Source organism: Equus przewalskii, chromosome 30 (genome assembly GCF_037783145.1).
Source record: "Equus przewalskii isolate Varuska chromosome 30, EquPr2, whole genome shotgun sequence".
In the NCBI taxonomy this organism is placed as follows: domain Eukaryota; kingdom Metazoa; phylum Chordata; class Mammalia; order Perissodactyla; family Equidae; genus Equus; species Equus przewalskii.
Genome location: NC_091860.1, coordinates 21,577,316 through 21,597,482, shown reverse-complemented (window position 1 = coordinate 21,597,482; position 20,167 = coordinate 21,577,316). Strand labels below are relative to the sequence as shown.

Below are 20,167 nucleotides of genomic sequence, written 5' to 3'. Positions count from 1 at the left end.
GATGCAAAGATGAGTAAGACACGGCTTACACTCGTGCAGCAGGAGGAAGCGTATAAACATAAGTGCAGAAAAGCGTTAGGGGATCCGCGATCAGTCTATGTTGTGGATACAGTAAAGGCTCAGAGGCTGGCGTATGACATTCTACCTGGGCCATCAGGAAACATTTCTGTTTCAAATCTGACTGTCCTGCATCTAGAAGGACCTGATGGAGTTGTTGGCGTGTGCCACACCACCTTCCAGGCTCGTTTCTCCCTGTAGAACCCCCTGCTATGTTATTGTTTCTTCCTCCTACTTGCCCCGGGATGATGGGTCTTCAGAAGCTCACTTCTACAGTGTGCTTTCCACGTGCTGACCTTTGTGACTTGCAAGTCTTTCTCCATCACTCATGCTTTCCTTTCCATTGCGTGGTTATGAGAATCACGTGCTGCATTCTCTTTGTCTAGTCCAGGGAACAAGGATAAAGGGAGTTTAGCTGACGGGAGGAACTGCTGACATTGGTATTACGTCCCTTTGAGACCCTTTTCAATTCAGTGAAAAGGAAATGTAATGCGTTTATTTTTAAAGTGGTAGCTTATGAGGGTTCTCCCTCACTTTTCAGGGGCTGGACCTGGTGGAAAGGAAGACATTCCTGACCTTGAATGCAGGAAACAGGATGCTGAGAATTCGCCCCCTCCAGACTCCACGGTTCCAGAGGCCCCTCCTCTGTCGCCTTCCCTGCCTGTCACCGCAGCTCCAGCCCACCCCAGGAAAGAGCTGCTCACTCCTTCTCCCCCAGCAGAGCACCCAAAACTACCCCGCTCGGTCCCTACTCCTCTTGTTATCGCCCAGAAAATTTCCGAGAAGCTGGCAGGAAATGAAGCACTTTCGCCCACATCTCCCTCGAAGGAGGGCAGGCCTGGAGAATGGAGGACACTGGCTTCTGGGGCCCCTCGAAATGGGGACCACCTGCCATGGCACAGACCCACGACACAGCCTGCACCCAAGATCCACCGCTTCCCCAGCAACATCAGCGTGACCAACAGCTCGGGGAAGGAGTTCAACAAGACCATCTCGAAAGCAGCCGTCAACGTGCAGGAGCGGAAGGCCCAGGTCTTGGCCAACATTAATGGTATCTCTTTCCTCACCGTGGGAGAAATGGAAGATCAGGCCCCAAAGGGCCATCTCACTGAGCAGAGGAGAAGCATCTCTCCAGAGCAGGGCACTCGGGACCAGAGCAAGCCAGGCCCCGGCCAGGAAGCTGTATCCTCGCGGGCGGGAAGGCAGACCAGCGGTCAGCAGTCCAGAGGCGTGCAGACAGAACAGTCCCCGCCGTTGGCCAATGGCTTCCAGAGCATCCACGATGTCCTAAAGAGGGAGCCTAGTGCCTTTGTCTCTACTGGAAAAACTGTCACCATCCATCCAGACCCGGCTCTTACTAGTAAACTTGCACGCCAGAACGCCAGCAAGAGCTTGTATGAGCACCGGCAGCCGGACTGCAGCCAGGATGCGAGGAGGCGGTCGGGTTCGCTCCCCAGGGCCGTGGGGTTCAGGCCGCAGGGCATCACTGTCCAGTTCTCCGGCCGAGGCTCCACCGAGGAAGCCCGGAGGGAGGCCCTGCGGAAGCTCGGCCTCCTGAAGGAGAACTTGTGATGGAGGCTGAGCAGGGAGCTGGAGGAGGCACGATGCCTGGTCTGTCTGGCAGGAGAGCAGGAGCAGCAGTCCCAGCTGTTGTGCCCGGCTGAGGGCTAGAGACGAGAGGCGCCAGGACTCAGTGGTCCCGACTGAGTGAAGGACAGAAAGTGCGGCCCCACTCTGATGCTACAGCCGAGCAGGGGGGATCCTTCTGTGAAAGAAGGTCCAGCCCCATCTCTTGTCTTCCTTTTTCCAGGAACTTAGAGAATAATTTTAAAAACCTATTTGTTCCTATAATTTGTAAATGCCATATACTTTTTGGGTTTAAGAGGAGGAGGATTGGGTCCAATGTGTTATTCTTGTCTCTAATTGAGCCTTTTATCCCAAGGACATGACATGAAGCCAGTTTAGATCTCTTATACTCAGTTCTCTAAGAAAGGGAGTTTCTAAGAAAAATAAAAAAGAAATGCTTGTTAAATTTTCATAGTGTCTTAAAATATTTTTCTGGTTTTTTGTTTGTTTTTGAAGGGTAAATAACAATGCGCTTGCCCTAGATATGCCTTTGTTGCTTGATATAACTTGGTTTGCCCAGTTTTTTGTTTTTGTTTTGCTGAGGAAGATTGGCCCTGAGCTAACATCTGTGCCAATCTTCCTCTATTTTGTATGTGAGACGCCGCCTCAGCATGGCCACCAACAAGTGGTGTAGGTCCGCACCTGGGATCCAAACCCCAGGCCACCGACTGAAACAGAGCCCACAGAACTTAACCATCAGGCCACCCGGGCTGGCCCTGCTCAATTCTTTTTTTAATTGAAAATTAAAATGAAACCTTTAGAGTATGATTTACTGTAATTTTGAGGTATGGGAGTGGAATAGAAAGGTTGAGTTTGGAAAAGGTGGTAATCTTAAGAAAGTGAGTCTCATGAGACTAGAAGGTCTGTGTTCCTGGGAGATGTGTGTATGAACGTGTATTGTGTATATACATGTACATAATATATGTTAACATATACACATGTAGGTATTGTGTGTGTGTACACACATTCATATGACATACATATAAACTTCTTAAACCCCTGTTGAGTAAGACAGGATGCAGGAGCTTCCTATCCTCCTGATGGACACAGCCATCTCAGCATTGTGATGGGTGACACAGAAATGTTTACTTCCTAATATGGAAATCTTTTAAGGACCCATCTCCATAATATTTCAGTGAACCAAAGTGCTTTTTCCTCAACAGTGTGTTGTTCTGTTCCCAATTAAAGTAATATTCCAAAGAAGCAAGATAGTTCCTTTTTTAGTAAAGAATGTTTTTAAAGATTTACTTTATCACCTAATTTTAATTTATCGCCTAATTTTAGTTTTGCATGTTCCGAGGTAGCCAGTAAACAGAGGAAAACAGAAGATTCTTAAGATCCCCTGTCTTCCATGGGCAAGATCTCAGGATTAATTTAAAAGGGAAAAAAACAGCGAACCAAGTTTTGCAGCATGAAAAGAACTGGTTTTCTGCCCAACTGTGACTTACATGCTGAGCTGTGGCCACAGCATTATTATCAAACCTCTGCGAGGCTGGGGTCTTAAACCTCTAAAAATAGACCGGGAGGGGCCACACTTGAAGTTACGCCCTTTTGTTATTGTGTCTCAGAATCTGTTTCTTTCCTGTTGAGTATTATTTAAATTCATACTTTTAAATGTGCTGTGAAGGACGTTTTTCATAGTATTCAGTTTGCCTTGTAAGTTACATAAAATGATTGTAATTTTTTCCTTAGAACTACAGTATTTAGCATCTCGTCCAGCCCTGTCCTCTTGAAATAATCTCATAGGTTCTTGACGGTCTTTGTTTCAATAGGTGCTTTGATTTTAGAGGTTTGTAAAATAGCTTTTATTTTACTCCTGTTCATGTTGGGTTTGTTTAAAGGATTCTCGAGGGCTGTATTCCCTTTTTATAAAGTGAGATGCCATACAGTGTTTAAAAATGGAGGGTCTTGATATGGCTAACATTTTAAATGTCCTTTATATATGAGGCTTCTTTCTTTTTATCTTATCCTATGACTTCATTGTGATTAAGGTGAACTTGACTATATATTAGCTTATTTGTTCTCATAATGACATTTTTGAAAAATAAATGTAGAGATTTACCTTAAGTATAAACAACGTTGTGCATTTTATACTTATCTCAATTATTTTCTTTTAAATGGTTATATCTTTTCCTTCTGTTTATTCATAATTTCTTCTACCAATTATACTGACTGTTACTCTGGTCATTTCTTGTGCCCAAACCTTAGTGATTAAAGCCATATGTTTTTACAAGGTTGAAATTATAGCCCCTACTGAACTAACCTGGATGTGTATGTGTCACGTTAACACAAACACCCAGTTTGCTGAGGGGGTTAGTTTCTTTGCTGTAACTATTGTTCTCGGACGTTCTTAAAGGCTCATCTTCAAGGGAATTTAAGGACCGTATTTCAAAGCAGAATTATAATGAAAAGTGCCCTTTTTTTCTTTCAAGCGATACTTGTAAATCAGTCTCCATTTTTATGAAACTCTTTATCTGAATACTTAAAATCGTTGGGGGTGGTGGGGGGGAATTTTCCTCTGCTTTTAGGAAGGTGTGTACAAATGGCCAAACCAGAGTTGCATCTGCAAATGGTAACTCTCACCTGTCACCAGGGTAACGGTTCGGTTCTCTCCCCCGCCCTCTCCGATATTTGGTTCCCAGCGTGCAAACTTATCTTCACAACACCGGGAGAAATTCTGATCTGTGCTTCTCTCTCCCCAGCTCACGTTCTCATCTGATAAGGCTTGTCGAGGAGGAAAGGTACAGGCGGGGTGGCCCTCGAATGACTCAAGATGCACACGGCAGAGGGCTCCACCTGAGCTGCCTTCTTCCTCTTTTTCCTCCTCTGGCTGCACAAGCTGAGCTGACAGTGTAGGACTGTGCACTCAGAGTTCCCCATGGGGAGCTCCCAGTGTCGGCTCCCCCTTTGAAATGAGCTTTTGCAAAGAGCTCAGGGGAGTCAAGAAGTGAGGCCTTAACGAACCCTTAGGACTGAACTTTCCATTTGTAAGAAGTCAGAAATGTATCTCTTTTTAAAATTCCCACAGTGTTGGCTACGTGGAATTTGACCCTTTGGAGGATGGGTGGTGATGTTTTTTATACGGGTGATCTAAGAAATCAGTTCTTTATGTTCACTCAAGAGGAATGAAGAGAGAATCAAGGTGTATGGAACAATGTACTCTGTTTTCCTCGTGGAGGTGCAGAGGAGGCATTGCCCCTCTCTGAGTGTATTTCATCACCCCGACAAGTTTAATAAACTTTTTTCCGTAAACTGCCCCCTTGGGTTTTTAAACGTTTGTCATCAGGTCCCCGTGATCTCTGTGGGAACAGAGCTGTGGCCTGTGTTTTGCTCCCCGGCCCCGCCTGCCAGCCCGTGATCCCGGTGGCAGGAGGGAGGGGGGTGTGGGGAAATGCTCACCTGTGAAAGGTTCGTGTTTTCACTGAAATGACAAGTCACCAAACAGGTTTTGTTTCTTCTCTTCACAACAAGGCATTTTCCCCTGCTTTAAAGTATGGGGACAAGTTCCCATATCCTTTCCTAATCTGCTCGCTGGACAAGCCTTGCTTTCAGATATCCGAGAAAAGAGAAGGCAGGGCTGGCAGCTGCCGCGTCCTGGGAACTCTGGAACTGAGTCTGAAATAGCCGACCACCCACTGCCTCGTGGCCCACAGCCCCCTCCAGCTCCCACTCCCCTCCCCCGCCACAGTCACACTCTTCTCCACAGCAGGGGAGCACTGCTGGGGGACAAAAATCCATTTGTCCCCATGCACGAGAAAAGCAGAGGGAGCCACAGGCTGTAACCTGAGGGCACATCCCGTCCCACACTTTTTAGCATAAAAATGGTCAGCCTTTCTGTGTATTGGTTGCGGTCCTTCTAAAATGTCTCTTTATTCCAAACAGAAGAAAACCCTTTCCTACCCAACCCAAATTGAGAAGAGAAGACTTAAGAAATGCAATCACTGTCCCCAGCAGGCTCACTCTCCCTCCCGGTTACTGTCCTTGTAGGGGGCCCCCCCCATGACCCCAGGGCCAGGGGGAGCCTGCCCCACATGATCCCATCCCTCACTGCACCTCAAACTGCCCCTCCCCCCCTACTCCCCCAACCCCCCGCACCTGGCTCCATGAAGGTGTGCTTCAGCCTCGCTTCTTGTCTTCTCAGCCGCATGAACTTCCTACTCAACAATGAGCTAAAAAGGAGGATGACCTGCAAAGAGCAGCACCGCCCCCCCACCAGCTCCGAGGGAATTGTGCAATCCTGGGATGCCCCCCCAGTGTTGCTTCTTGCCTCCCCAGTCCTTGGCAATCCCCTAGATCTGTCTGCCACAACCCCCCCACTCCCACAGGCCCTTCTGCTGTGGGGCCACTATGATCTGTAGCAGAGCTGAGTCAGGTGGGCTCCCCCCCGACCCCCACCTCACTGGTCGAGTTCAACGTAGGTTTTCCCGATTCCACACCTTCTTCGAGATCCTGGAAGCCAGCTCTTTCCCCAGCTGAACTGACTTCTGCGCGTCGGGGAACATTTCGAAGGAGAAAAACACCCTAGTTTTGTGGAGGGCCTTGGGGTCTGCTTTCTGGGGCTGGAGCTCCTAGCTGGTGGCTTAGGTTCAGGATTCCGTGATCACCCCACGTCCCCCTGCCCACAGTAAAGTCGGCCCCTGTGCCGGTCCGAGCAGGACTGGAGTTAGGAATCCACATTTGGAAGCTGAGGTTAAAGGAACTTAGTCATTGATAAACAGGTCACACTTCATAAACTTCAACCTCCGAGTATTTGCGCGTGAAGCAGAGCTGCCAAGGGTAGTAACCTAAGTTCTGGAAATACCTTTAAGGGGTGGGGCTGAATGAACAAGAAATCCATGTGTCAGGCATAAAAGGCTCCAGAAAACAAGCAGCTCTGTGCACTTGCGCATGCGTGTGCTTACACGTGCATACTCTTCTCTAGGTGACTGGCTGGTTTCCATCCATGGCATTCTCTGACCCTTTCTGTGGGGGATACTCCCCTAGAGCATTGGGACAGGCAGCAAGAGGCTGGCCCTTGTTACCAAAGATGCGTTCAGGTCTTTGTAGCCTTTGTAAAACCACATAATTCCTCACAGAACCCACATCCCTGACGAGTTATTGGGATGGTAGTGCTATGAGGGTCTCTTCCACTTCTGGCAAGTTCTAACTTCTGTGGCAGAGAATAGGAGTTTGCTGGTCCATGAAATAGGATAGAATTTATCCTTTTACTTGACTATTTGTTTGATGTCTAAGCATTTTGAATTTGAGGGAAATAACCTCTGCCTTGTGAAGATGATTTCAAAGAGTTGGAAGGTTCCAGAAGGGCCTTCTCGTGCAGGGCCCGCTGTGACAGCTGAGGTGCCCCATCTTCCTGGAGCTTGCTCTCCAAGGCTCAGAGCTCAGGCCACACTCAACCATGCTCTTCCAAATTCACAATCTCTGTGTTTGTGAAACTGCTCGTAAGGCCCTTTATCAGTCCCATCTTAAAGGCCAAATGAACTGAATTATGATTTTATAATGTAAAACAGCCGTCTGAAACTTAATTTGTGAAGCTTCGGAGGTGAACCAAGTGCTGCTGAATATGACAATGTTCATTCATCCATTCATTCAGCAAATCTCTGTGTCCTTCTGATGCGGGATCGGTGAGCCGAGGAGTCGAAAGAAAGATTTCTTAGACTCTCAAGATCTGGCAGTAGTGCTCTTTTATTTAGAGAATAGAGATAGAGTAGCATGGGGACAGGACCCATGGGCAGTCAGAGCTTCTGCTGCTGCTGCTGCTGCTGCTGCTGCTGCTGCTGCTGCTGCTGCTGCTGGTGCCCCCGCTGGCATGGGGACAGAGCCCATGGGCAGGCAGAGCTGCTGCTGCTGCCCCCGCTGGCATGGGGACAGGACCCATGGGCAGGCAGAGCTGGTGCGTGGGGACAGGACCCACGGGCAGTCAGAGCTCCTGCTGCTCCTGCTGCCCCGAACTGAGGGTTAGGGCCAAATTTAAGGCATAGGTAAGTGAGTTATCTCTTTATTAGTGCCCGTTTGGTCTGGCCATTTGGCGGTCCCATAACTTTAAGATAAGAATCAAACCGGATTGAGTAAATGGCAGAAGTCACCGCTCAAATATTATCTTCAACTAAAGACAAAGGAGGATTTTGGGGTGAGGGTCAGTTACATGAGGTTGCCAGGCAGTTTCCAGAGATAAGGCCATCCCCCCTTCCTCCTGGCTCAGAGGCGGAGGCATCTTCACAGATAGATGTTTCCCTTAGAAGTGTAAATGTTTTCCCAACAAGGGGCAAACAAATTCCAGAGAGGGAGGCATGGAGATTTCCTTTACAACTGCAATTGTCTCTGATCAAAAGGGCAAACAAATTCCACTCCTTGGAGCCTGCTTCTTATCTGTAGTTTTAAAAGTAACCAGCCTAAAAATCCTCATCATAAACTGTTTTAAAATTAAGCAGCCTAAAAATCCCCATCACTTCCTGTCTGCCAGACACTGTGCGTGGTGCCAAATATTATCACTTCTTCCTCACCAGGTGGGGGTATAATAACCACTGATGGAGGAGAAAACGCAGACTTCCCTCCTCTTTCTTCATGGGCCTCTTGGAGCCACTGGCTCCATGCCCGGGCTGCATGGCTGCAAACTCATGCTCCCCGCACTTGCAAAGCTGCCTGCACTGTGCCAGGCCGACGCCTTCCAGCTGTCCCTGCAGAGCACACAGAGGGCTAACCCTCCCCAGTGCCATCCAGGCTGCATCTTGTTTCTCATCTCCCAAGCTTTCCTCGCCTCCCATGGGGTCGCGTCCAATACTGTTCGCACACTCTGCCCCGACTGGCTATGGCGGATCCCTGATTTGTAGGTAGGTATCAACTGATAGGGAACAGGGGCTTGTCACAAGGGAGAAAAAGGAAAGACAGGTGAAGACTGTCACTTCGAAGTCAGGTTTGGCGGAAAGAGCATTCCCGGGGGCTGCACAGACCTTGAAAGAGGAAAGGGAAGCAGCTGGGGCCCCCGGGCCTGAGAAGGGCCCTTCGGCCAGCATGGGTTGCTTGAATCCGCTGCATGTGACCTCTGCCTTGGGGGAATACAGTTCAAAGCAGGCCTCTGGCTCCAGCCCTCCCCACCCCTCCCCTCCCTCAAGACTTGGTTCTGGAACCCGGAATTGCCAGTCATGATTTCCAACGTGCCTGGGTGCAGGACTCCCACGCACACACGGCTAAATGAGTTCACCGGGGAAATTGCCCAATCTGCTGCTTGGCAGGCCTTTGACGTCGTGGTTGTTACTGGAAAGGCAACCCGGCTTCAGTGGAAAGTCCAGGACCTGGCTCCAGTGAGCAGCCGTGCTCGGAGCGCGCCAAGGCAGAGCGGCTGCCCACACCCGGCCTCAGCCTCGCCCTCCGCAGAGGCCACCCAGCTCCCGGTGGGGACGCCTCTGCAGGGTGCTGGGGCTCCACTTGGTTTCACCATGGGAAATCTCCAGCCACATTTCAGTGATGACACAACTGCAGCACAAACTGGTGGTCCTTCCTCAACCACGTCGTAAATGATGACAAGTCTGCCCATATTTGTAGGTGGCATTGTTGAAGTTACTGTCTACATTTTCTCGGGATGTGCCCACTCTTGGAGAACTGGGCATCTCGCCTTGGGAGCCTCTACACTTCATCTAATAATGTAATGTAACTTATGGTTTTGTATATTTCTTCAAGGAATAAGTATTTTCAGTGGCAGTTTGGGCCACATTTAAAAATCGCTCCATTTTATCTTTTAAACCAAATTTTTTTCTCAGCTCAATCATCCACCTCATACCATCTTGATGCCAAACGACCACTTGCTGTTTGCAGAACAGATGCACCTTCAGAGGTGTATTTTTCTCCAAATGCACTCTGGGAAAGGAAAGTGATAGGAATTGTATTCAGTGTCACCTCTTCCAATTTGGAGACTGTGACGGTTTCACATAGAGCAGGTTTTGTCGTTATCCTGACCAGAGTTGGAATCCCAGCCCTACGATTGTTTGCTGTGTGTCTTAACCTCTCTGAGCCTCACTTTCTTTATCTGAATAAATGGGGGTAAACCATACTTGCCTCATAGGGTTGTTGTAAGGACTGAATGAGACCACGTATGTCAAGTGTATGCCTGGCACACAGCTTCACCATCATCACCATTATCATCATCACCATCATCATCACCATCATCATCGCCATTATCTTCTTCACCATCAGCAGCAGTATCACCATCATCACTGTCACCATCACCATCATCAATGCCATCATCACCATTATCTTCATCACCATCATCACCGTTGCCACCGTGAAGGCTGCACTGGAATTCCTATAGAGCCTTCCGGAATGGCCCTGAGCAAGCCCAGCAGCGAGGGGGCAGAGCAGGCACCAGCCTAACAGCCTCATTCAGACACCACTGCTCCCCGTGGTCCGATTCCTGCATGGAGTCCAGTGGTTACTTCAGCAAAGGAGCAAGTTTGAGATTTAAATTCCACTCCCTGCTGAGAAACAGGGTTTTGCCGCTTTCTAAAAATAGGCCTGCAGAGTTTATTTTCCTTCCCCAGGGCTGGGTAGGTCTGGCTTCCTGCTTAGATACACAACGTTGGAGGACTCCTTCATCCAAGTTCACGCTTTTCCAAGCCTCCTTTCCTTCCCCCTCTCAGAGCGCCCCTCAGAACTGGGCTCTCCCACCACCTCCGAGGGCCTCCTCCCAGATGAGGAAGTGCCCAGCCCAGCCCAGCGCCCGAAAGGCTCCAGGGAACACTGGGGGATTGTCCAGCCAGAGCCCCTTGGCTGCCTCGCTGCCGAGAAGGAAGTGCTTATTTTGAGTTGCTGGGCCGGCCAGGCTGTGGCCTTCAGACTTTCCATCCTACAGGGCACACTCCCAGCCAGTCCTGGCGGAAGGAGGGCTGGGGCAGAAGCTCAAGGGGGTGCGTGGCGTCTTCAGTCGGAGCTTCCAGAGTGGCCTCCATGAAGCAGGTGGGATGACCCAGACCCCAGTGAAACCCGCCTCGGGTCAGGAGGCCCCCCAGGATGACCCCTCCTTCCTTTGCAGCATTACCCGCCCCTCCTCCGCATTGTAGGTGGAAGAGCCCGGCAGCTCTTCCTCCAACTTGCTGTTTCTCAGCCCCTATTGACCCAAGCCAGTCCTCCTTCCAGAATGGAATGGTAACCCTGCCCCCTCCCTCCAAGAAATGTCCTCCTGGAGCCTCCCTCTGCAGCTTGACCCCCGCTTCCTCCCACAGCCCGTCACAGCTCTCAGCACTCCCATGGCAGTGGGGATCTTCAGGTGCCACCTGGAACCACTACAGAAGGCAGCATCCCGGAAGACCTGGGCCGAAGTCAACCTCAGCTCTCACCAGCTGTGCGCACTTCAGTGCTCAGGTGAGAGACTTCGAAAGACTAAATGAGATAATGGACGTGCAAAACTTCTGTAAACGGAAAGAACGCACCGTCGAGGGCAGTGGTTCTCAAAGTGTGGTCCCCTGACCGGCAGAATAAACATCATCAGGCAATTTACCAGAAATGCAAATTAGCAGACACCTCAGATCTGAATGAGAAACTCTGCAGGTGGGCCCCAGGAACCTGCTTTCAACAAGCTCTCCACATGATTCTGATGCACTGGGCTAGGACACAGAAAACAGACCCCGTCTTCTGAGGCGCAGAGCTGGGGAAGTAACTGAAGATGCAGAGCAGGTGCTGGACTGCAATATCGTGGAGGATGGGGACCATAGGGTACTCAGCTGTGCATCCCCAGTGCCTAGTGTGGCATCGGGTCCAAAGTAGGTATTCAGTTAAGAGCTCTTACACTGGATAGGTGTGGGAACACTGAAAGACAAGAGTAGCTCAGAAGTCTTACAAGGAGTATATGTTACTTTTATCATCTAGAAAGCAGATGATCCTGTTTGAGGAAGAGAGAGAGAGGACAAAAACAATAGACTTGGGCTACTTTCTCGGTCCTGCCCATGACGGCTGTGGGGGAGAGGATGGTGGGAACCCTCACCTAGACGAGGGGCCTGCATCCCCCACAGCACCCTGGGTCTCCCTTGAGTGGATCAAGAGGTTACATGTTGGCTGTGGTCACCATCCACTGATTCCCCCTATGAGTGTCTGAGCACCTGTTACGTGCTGTCCCAGGGGCTGAGGATACAGTGATGAACAGGGCACACACAGGCCCATCCTCCCAAGCTGACAGAGCAGGGAGAAGACAAACAACATAATTGCAAGAAGGTTTGACAGCACACTGAAAGGGGCAATATGGGGCTGGGGACCGAGCAGGGGGCAGTGGTCAGGGAAGGTGGCCAAGCTGACTTGAAGAGTGCGCGGGAGTTAATGGGACTACACAATGAGTGGAGTGTTCTAGGCAGAGGGCACAGCCCGTGCAAAGACCCAGAGGCAAGTCAGGACTAAAGCAGTCAGGAGGGGAGGGCACATGTGCGGGGCTGTCAGTCACCACGGTCACTGGTGTAAAACCTTGCGAGGCGGGGCCACAGAGCGAGGGGTGCAGTCCCTGCCCACTCGGACTTGCAGTCTGGCCGTCATTCAACAAACACTCGGCAGCTTTCTAGACACTGGGGATACAGCAGAACAGAAACAAAGCACAAACAGATCCAACTCTTAAGGAGCCTACATCCTAGTGGCGGAGACAGAAACAAATAAACGACAAAGCCGAGAGCGGTGTTTCAGGGAGGGCTGAGCAGAAGTGGTGGGCGGACCGCCGGTGAGGGAGGTTGGGTGCGGCCGAGGAAGGTGAAGGCGCTGTCGTCACTAGGAAGGCAGGAGTCACCACCAGGGAGCCAGGGAGGGGAGCGTGCCAGCTCACCCCTCACGCCACCCCGCCGCTCCGGGCTCTGTGACTTCACCCAGATGGTTCCAGAATGCTGGCTTGCAATCAAAGAGAGGGAAAATCGCCAGCTTTCAGGGGAGCAAGGAACAAGACAAAATGTACAATGCCATGCTATGCTATACTAAAATATACTCTACATGTTAGACATACTATACTATACACACTCTACTATGCTAGAGTAATGCTATACTATAATACTCTACTATGCTATACTAATACTATACTATGCTATACATATTATACTGTACAAACTATACTATACTATGCTATGCCATACTAAGCTATGCTATACTGCTACTATACTATACCTATTATACATACCATACTATACACACACTATGCTATACATATTACGCTGTGCATACTCTCCTATGCTATGCTATGCTGTGCTGTGCCATACTAAGCTATGCTATACAAAGCTATGCTATACTAATACAACACATACTATACTCTAGTAAATAGCCTAATGCCTGCCACATAATTCACACTTAATGTTTGTAGAACTGAGCTAAGGCTTCTCCAGCTGAGAAGAAGGGGCCCTCTTTCCTCTGCTTGGCCTTTGGGACCCGAGTTCTATGCCCTGAGGGTACCACTTCTAAAGCTGCTTCTCTCTCCATCCAAGTACCAGATCTGGCAAGATACATTCAGAGGGAAGTGGTGGATGACAGGGCCGGGGAGGCGTGCTTGTGGGTGAAACCCCGGCCAAGCTAACGACAGTTACTGGGAGATGGAATCCCAGCCACCAGCCACACCTGCTGAGCCCCTAATGAAGGAGGGTGCTTGGCGGGCGTGCCTCCCAGGCTGGCTGCCTCTGGAGGCCTCCCCATGAACGGGTCCCAACCAGTTATCCTCTGCAATGGGGCTCTGAACAAAACCACCTCAGATTCACACCTGATTTCTGGAACAGTATCTGGAAGGGAAGAAATGCCTCGGGGGAGGCAGTCTGTATAGTGAAAATGAAGACAGGCTCCTGCCTGGCCCTGCCACTAACGAGCTATGCACCCCAGCCCATGTCCCTCCCACATCTCTGTTTCCTCGCTGTATTAGTCAGGAGAGATTAGGCTATCCTCTGGTAACAGATAAACCCTGTGATCTTAGCAGTTTAACAAAATAAAAGTTTCTTTTGCTCAAAGTCACGTTGTGGGCCAGGCACCCCTCCTCCACCATGTGGCTACACCATCAGGAACACTTGAGGCCCCCGGGGCAGGGAAGGAGGGGGATCTGGAGGGTCTCCTCTGAAGCAGCTGACATCACTGCCACCACCCACACATCACCATCACAGGACTGCGCTCAGCACACAGCCACACCCCGCTGCAAGAGGGCCAGGAACGCAGTCCCACCCCCCGAAGAGGACACGGGCCGGGGAGCACATGGCGTGGCCTGCACCTGCTCAACTGTTAAATCCATGAACTAGTTAATCACATTTGGGAGGGGCACCTAACATGTGCCGGGCGTTGTGTCAAGTGTCAGAGCTCCAAAGATTTCCCCATCCTCAAGAAGTTCAGGCGGCGAGACAGACAAGAGGATGTCATGCTAGACGTTCTGCAAGGGTTATCGTGGGAGCCTCAAAAGAGGCCCTAACCCGGCCTGGCCAAACGGACAGGCTGCCGTGCGCAGGCATTTAACACCACTCCGAAAACCATGTATGCAGATTCACACGCACATGCGTGTGTTATAAATTTTACTGACATAAAGGATGTGTAGCACACAGCTTACAAATGATGTTAAAATATGCAATACTCTACACGGTAAATTCCACATAGTCAAACTGATTCTCACAGGACGCACTCACTGATTTTTGCCAAACCCTTGTATTCAACCACGATTTGATAAATAGAGTTGCATCCCTGTTGGCTCTTTCCCCAGTGAATTCATTGCCCTTAAATCTGACATGTGATCTGCTGCGAAACTGTTTCTCACTCTCATACTAATTACATTTATTAAACTGAAACCTCTTTTGACATGAACAATTTCTTTACTGAATCAGGTAACGGGTTTTTTTTTTTTTCCTTTTTCTCCCCAAAGCCCCCCAGTACATAGTTGTATATTCTTAGTTGTGGGTCCTTCTAGTTGTGGCATGTGGGACGCCACCTCAGTGTGGCTTGATGAGTGATGCCATGTCCGCACCCAGGATTCAAACCAACGAAACACTGGGCCACCTGCAGTGGAGCGTGCAAACTTAACCACTCGGCCACGGGGCCGGCCCCAGGTAACGGTTTTTATATGCTGGGAAATATTCCCCCCATTTTTTGTGTTATTCATGATGTAATGGCTACAGACACAACATGCTTTTAAGTTGAATCTGCATTATTAACATTTTCTTTCTTACATCACTTTGTGAAGTGTAGACAATCAATGAAACAATAAATCAAGACCTGGTTTATAGCATTTGCCAATTTCAGTGGTGTAAGTATTCCCACCGTCGTCCATTTCCACTTATGAAGCTGACGTCCTGAAGACGGAGCTGGGAAGACAAGGGCAGTAGACACTCCACGGTATTTCCACCAAACAGAGACAGTGGATGTAAATAACATCAAGAACATAGAAAATAGCAATGTCATTAGGAAGTGATGCTTTTAGCCCATTTATTCTTTAATTGTGAGTTCATATCCTTTAATTTTAAGATGATGGCTGTGTTTAACAGCTGGCCTGTAAAATTCCTGAAAATGGAACAGTCTGGCCAGCCAGGACAAGCCGGCTCTACCCAGGACCCGGGGCAGGCCAGGGAAGACAGGAGGTCTGCCTGAGCTGAGTGAAACGAGCATCACAGTTACTCCGGAAGGAAAAGGAAGAGGGATAATGCAGAGCAGTGACAGCATCAGCAACACCAGGGAAATAGGAGATGACCGGAACAGGGTGACCACATGGCCTCGCTTGACAGGGACAGGCCCTGTCTGTGCTCATTGTCCAGAAGTGCCCCGTTAGGCATGAAAATTATACGGCTTCCCTACACTAGATGACGAGCTGCAGCCCCACCGGTCCCCGGAAGCTCGGTGTGAAGAGGGAGTAAGGAGGAGAGGCTGGTTGGCAGGTGGAGAAGCCGGGGAGGGGGGGGGGGGCGGGGGGGGGAGGGGGTGGAGGAGGAAGCAGGAGGCAATGATGTGGTGAGCATGGAGGAGGCGTCCTGGGAAGTCAGGGTAAAAAGGAAAGGCTCTGGGACAATAGACTGGCACCTAGAGGGTTCTTTACTGGAGGAGCTGGGCTCCGAGGCCCAGCCAGGCCCTGGGCGGGCCGGCCTCCTCCAGAAGCAGTGCCTGGGGTGTCTGTGATTCACTGTCGGTCTCACAAAGCTGGTTGGGGGAGGAGAGAAAGATGCACGTGAATTCAGGTGTTTGAGCACCCAGCTCCATTCGGTGGCTTGGAATTCCCAGCCACAGCCAGAGCGCCCCCCAGGAGAGAGTCTCCTCTGAGGCTGGTGATTGCGGTTTTCTCCCAAACCAGTTCATGTCCACCTCACGCTCCCAGCCGGCAACCCTCCTGAATGCCCCAAACCTCATCCTCCCCAGCCCTCTCGTCCTCTTCCTCTCACTCTCTCCCGTGGAGACAGGGGCCAGCACAGGGGTGGGGCTGCAGGCTCTTTGTTTCCGCAGCTGCCCACGTGCGCGCTTGCTCGTGTGTGGCAGGGCGAGGCCAGACCGCCCTCTGCCAAAGCAGCCGAGGACGAGGATGGATGATCCCGAAATTGAAATGTTTTGAAACCTTTACAAGTCTTTCAAGTCTTCCCTAAATAAGGCAAAGAAGTTAGGGAACAATCTTTGGCCTTGAAGAAGGAGGGGGAGACCAAGGGCCCTCCAGGCTACAGGACACGTGACTGTTGTGGTAGCGTTTTATGAGAGCTAAATGGATAGATAGCATACCTAAGTGCTGTTCTGGGACTCTTTCTGTGTCTCTCTCTGTGTCTCAGATCAATAGATGGATAGACGGATAGATGGACGGACAGACGGATAGACGGATGGATGGATGGATGGATGGATGGGTGGGTGGGTGGATGGATGGATGGGTGGGTGGATGGATGGACGGGTGGGTGGTGGATGGAGAGATAGCTAGCTAACTAGCTAGATATAGATAGATAGATAGATAGATAGATAGATAGATAGACAGATAGATGATAGAGTTCACGCAAATAGATGAACTTATTTCATCCTCACATCAGCCCTGTGAGGCGAGGCAGGTACTCCTGGAGGAAACTGAGGCACAGAGCAGTTAGATAACCCCAGAATCCCACAGCTAGTCCATGTCAGAGCTAAGATTTGAACCCAGGCCGTCTTGCCCTTAACCACCTCACTGAGATGCTTTCCCACACACAGGGGGTCCTTCCCCGTCCCTCCGGGGGTCACAGGAGCCAGGATCATGTTGCACATGGCATTAGATGCAGGGCAGGCCCAGGGTGTGTGGCCCGCAGCTTAGACAATTTGGAGGGTCCTTCTTTAAGACACGACCTACGAAACTGTGACTACGAACCACATAGCTTTGGAAGCACTGTGCAAGTGAGCGGGCCTGAACTTTAAGCTCCACTGGCCTCCATGGTAAATGGGCCCGTGCCCTGGTGACCTTGGGGGCTGTCAGTCTCCGATTGCCTAATGTGAGGGTTAGGGTTAGGTTTAGGGTTAGGGTTAGGGTTAGGGTTAGGGTTTCCTGGAGTCTTCTCTGTCCACTGGCACCTTGTATATCTCTCTCCTCCGGGAAAGAGAAACGATGTCACAGAAGAGGAATCTGCAAGTGGCTCTGAGGGAAATCTAAAAATAGCTGGGCACCCTCTCAGCCCACTGTTGAGACAAGCACTGGAATCTGGGAGCCTGGGTGGGGCCTGGGTGTGGGCTGCGAAGGGAGTGATTCAGACCGGAAGCTGCTGGCACCAGGTCGCTTTCAAAAAGCATGAATAACCAGGGGGAAGATGTGGGAAATTTTCTGACCAGACCTGGAGCTGGGGATCATTAAAATTTAACCCATCCAAAGTCACGCATGTGGCCTGATGCTAAAGTGGACGCACAGGAGGGACAAAGGACCCATTCCTCTCTTGAATGCTGCAAACGGCTCTTCTTTTTAAGAGGGGCAGACGGGGTCACAGATGACCCACACTAGAAAGGCTCAGTCCCGAGGGAACGGTCTGTGTGAGGTATCCCACATGCCTTTGGTTTCTAAGTTTTAGAAACCATCACCCCGACTGGAATATTCTGTGCTATCCAAGACCCTCATAGGCTCTTCCTCCCTCTCCCTTCCCTCACAATGGCGTCCCAAAGCCATGAGGTGGGGCTGAGCAAGGTTAGGCATCCCTGGGGTGGGGGCATGATGCCCAGGGGTGGGGGAGTGAGAAGGGCTGCTGTGGGGTAGGGGGCTCAGCACAGGGTCTCAAAGCCTGAGGGAGGGTGGGGGTGGGGATGCATCCTTATGGGAGGGGGGCGGTGTGACAAGAAGTTAGTCACATACAGCAGGAGCGACCACACAAGTCAGTATATGGAGCACAATGGGAGTTAGCTCACTCCACAGATCTCCATTCACAACACTGTAGGAGGCGGGAAGGCAGACTATTCAAGGGGAGCCACTGCAATGGGGTTTTGTAGGAGGGGAGGGTGAAGGGACTCAAGCCAGCTCCAACAAGGACAAGTGGGATTTACGTCCCAGGAGCAGGAGGGGTCCGAGGATGGAGATTAGTAAGGGGGAATGTCAGGGGTAAGGGGCATTCTTGCTAGACCAACTCAACAGAATTCTAGCCGAAGGCAGGCCAGCAGGGCAACGTATTGAGGTGGGGGAGGAGCAATTAGATCAGAGAGCGAGGGTGGGTCGGATACCAAGGGGGGGACCTTTGATAAACTGACTTGCCACGGTTCTTGCTCAAACTTCAAACTGGATTCCACACGGACAGAGAGGGAAGCCCAAGTTGGATCCAAAGCAGAGGGCTCCCAGGAGCCTGATTAAAGTCAGATCAAGGAGAGAGTCTTGCTCAGCACTCGTTCTCCACTAACAAGAGTCAGGGCTCCTGAGAGAAAGGGCCGGTTCCACAGCTTGGGATGGGAAACTGCAAGATGAGCCTAGAATCTGTTTTTGTGCCAGAGAGTCAGGAAGCGCTCAAAGAATGATGGGGATGTGTCAAAAGGACACAGAGGCTTGCTTGATGGGCTCCCACCAACCAAATCTGGGACAATTGGAGCATCAAGTTAAATGATGATAATAATGAGACACGACCCATTGGATGAAATAAGAAAGCACGAGTCCACACATTTGTGAATTAATTAATTACAGTCATGCACCGCATCACGATGTTTCGGTCAACAATGGCCCACATATAACACGTGGTCCCATAGATTACTACCATATATCCTAGGTGTGCACTAGGCTACGCCATCTGGGTTTGCGTAAGTATAGTCCATGATGTTCGCACAGAGACAAAATTGCCCAACAACGCATTTCTCAGAATGTATCCCCATCGATAAGTGGTGCATGACTGTATATTAGTTATATTTACAATTACATTTAGAATTAATTACTAACTATAATTACGTGATGAGTAACTGGATATTTACATAGTTTCAAAGTCCCTCCCCACAAAATACTTGATATTTACAAATGAAAATTCACTTCACTAGGGAACCTGGCAGACAGACCTTAATCAAGGAATCCAACTTACATCCGTGATGGAACAAAGGGAAATCGCGTGCCGCCTGACAGGATGCAAAGAGAACCAGCACCACCTCCGCGTTATTCCTATGAAAGATTCAGAACCGGAATCCAAGCAGGCGGAAACACCAGAAAACCCAAAGTGAGGGACGTTCTATAAACACTGAGTCTGCAGTGCTCACAAGTGTTGACTTGAGATCATAAAAGTCAATAAAAGCCTGAGGAACGCTTCCCAGACTGGAGGAGACTAAAGAGATGGGACAACTAAATTTGACACATGATTTTTCCCCGGATCCTTTTGCTAAAAAAGACATTACTGGGAAGACTGGAGAAATCTGAATGGACTAGGATGATGGATGATAGGAACGGCTCTGCATGAACTTCTTGATTTAATGGTTGTGTTGTAGGAGAATGTCCTTGTGGGTAGAGAATACACGTCAAAATATTCAGGGGTGTGGGGCATCAGGTCAGCAATTGATTTCCAAGGGGCTCTGGAAAAACATTGATACCAGAGAATTGCAGATCTCAGGTGGCAGGGAACTCAAGAGATCAGACAGTCGGGTCCCTTGCCTTGAGGGCTGGAAGGATTTAATGATACGCATTTGACAGAAGAGAGTTGAGACAGAGCAGGTGGCCCGATGGGGCTTGGTCACTCATCTCATAAACGGGGCTGAAGGAGGAGACTGTGGGGAGCAAGATACAACCAGCCCTGGGCTAGCTCCATCTCTTCACAGAGCCCTCCTTCCACCAGACTCTGCATTACACCACGGAGCCTGGATCAGAAAATTTCCACATTGAAAGCAGAAGAGAAAGATCCTGGCGATAAGGCCCCATGGAGGGAAGCTGTCATGGTCGTTTCTGTTTTTACGTCTGGAGAAATGGGTCCAGGGCCACTCCACGACCTGGTTACCACAGGCTCAGAACCAGAACACAATCTTTCCTCTGCCCTCAGGGCTTTTCCACCAATTGTTCTGACCAAGAGAATCTCAGTCTGAGTGAAACAGGACCAGGGCTGGCCCCATTTTTCTAGAAGCTTGGACCAGTCAGCCTGCCTGG

At 50.1% G+C, this 20,167-nt stretch overlaps 1 protein-coding gene and 1 long non-coding RNA gene across 3 annotated transcripts in view; both read left to right on the top strand.

Annotated features, from left to right (window-relative positions):
• The window catches only part of PROSER2 (proline and serine rich 2), a 41,037-nt gene extending 36,102 nt beyond the window's left edge, over positions 1-4,935 (top strand). For both annotated transcript variants that reach the window (XM_070601409.1, XM_070601410.1), the window contains exon 4: positions 599-4,935. In XM_070601409.1, coding sequence (XP_070457510.1) covers positions 599-1,629 — 1,031 coding nt within the window. In that variant the 3' untranslated portion in view covers positions 1,630-4,935. The remainder of the gene's footprint in view (positions 1-598) is intronic.
• A 5,572-nt stretch (positions 4,936-10,507) lies between these two features.
• Positions 10,508-14,786, top strand: LOC139080533 (uncharacterized). Its single transcript, XR_011535104.1, has 2 exons — positions 10,508-10,629; positions 10,896-14,786. It is a non-coding gene; the product is annotated as an uncharacterized lncRNA (long non-coding RNA).
• The last annotated feature ends 5,381 nt before the right edge of the window (positions 14,787-20,167 follow it).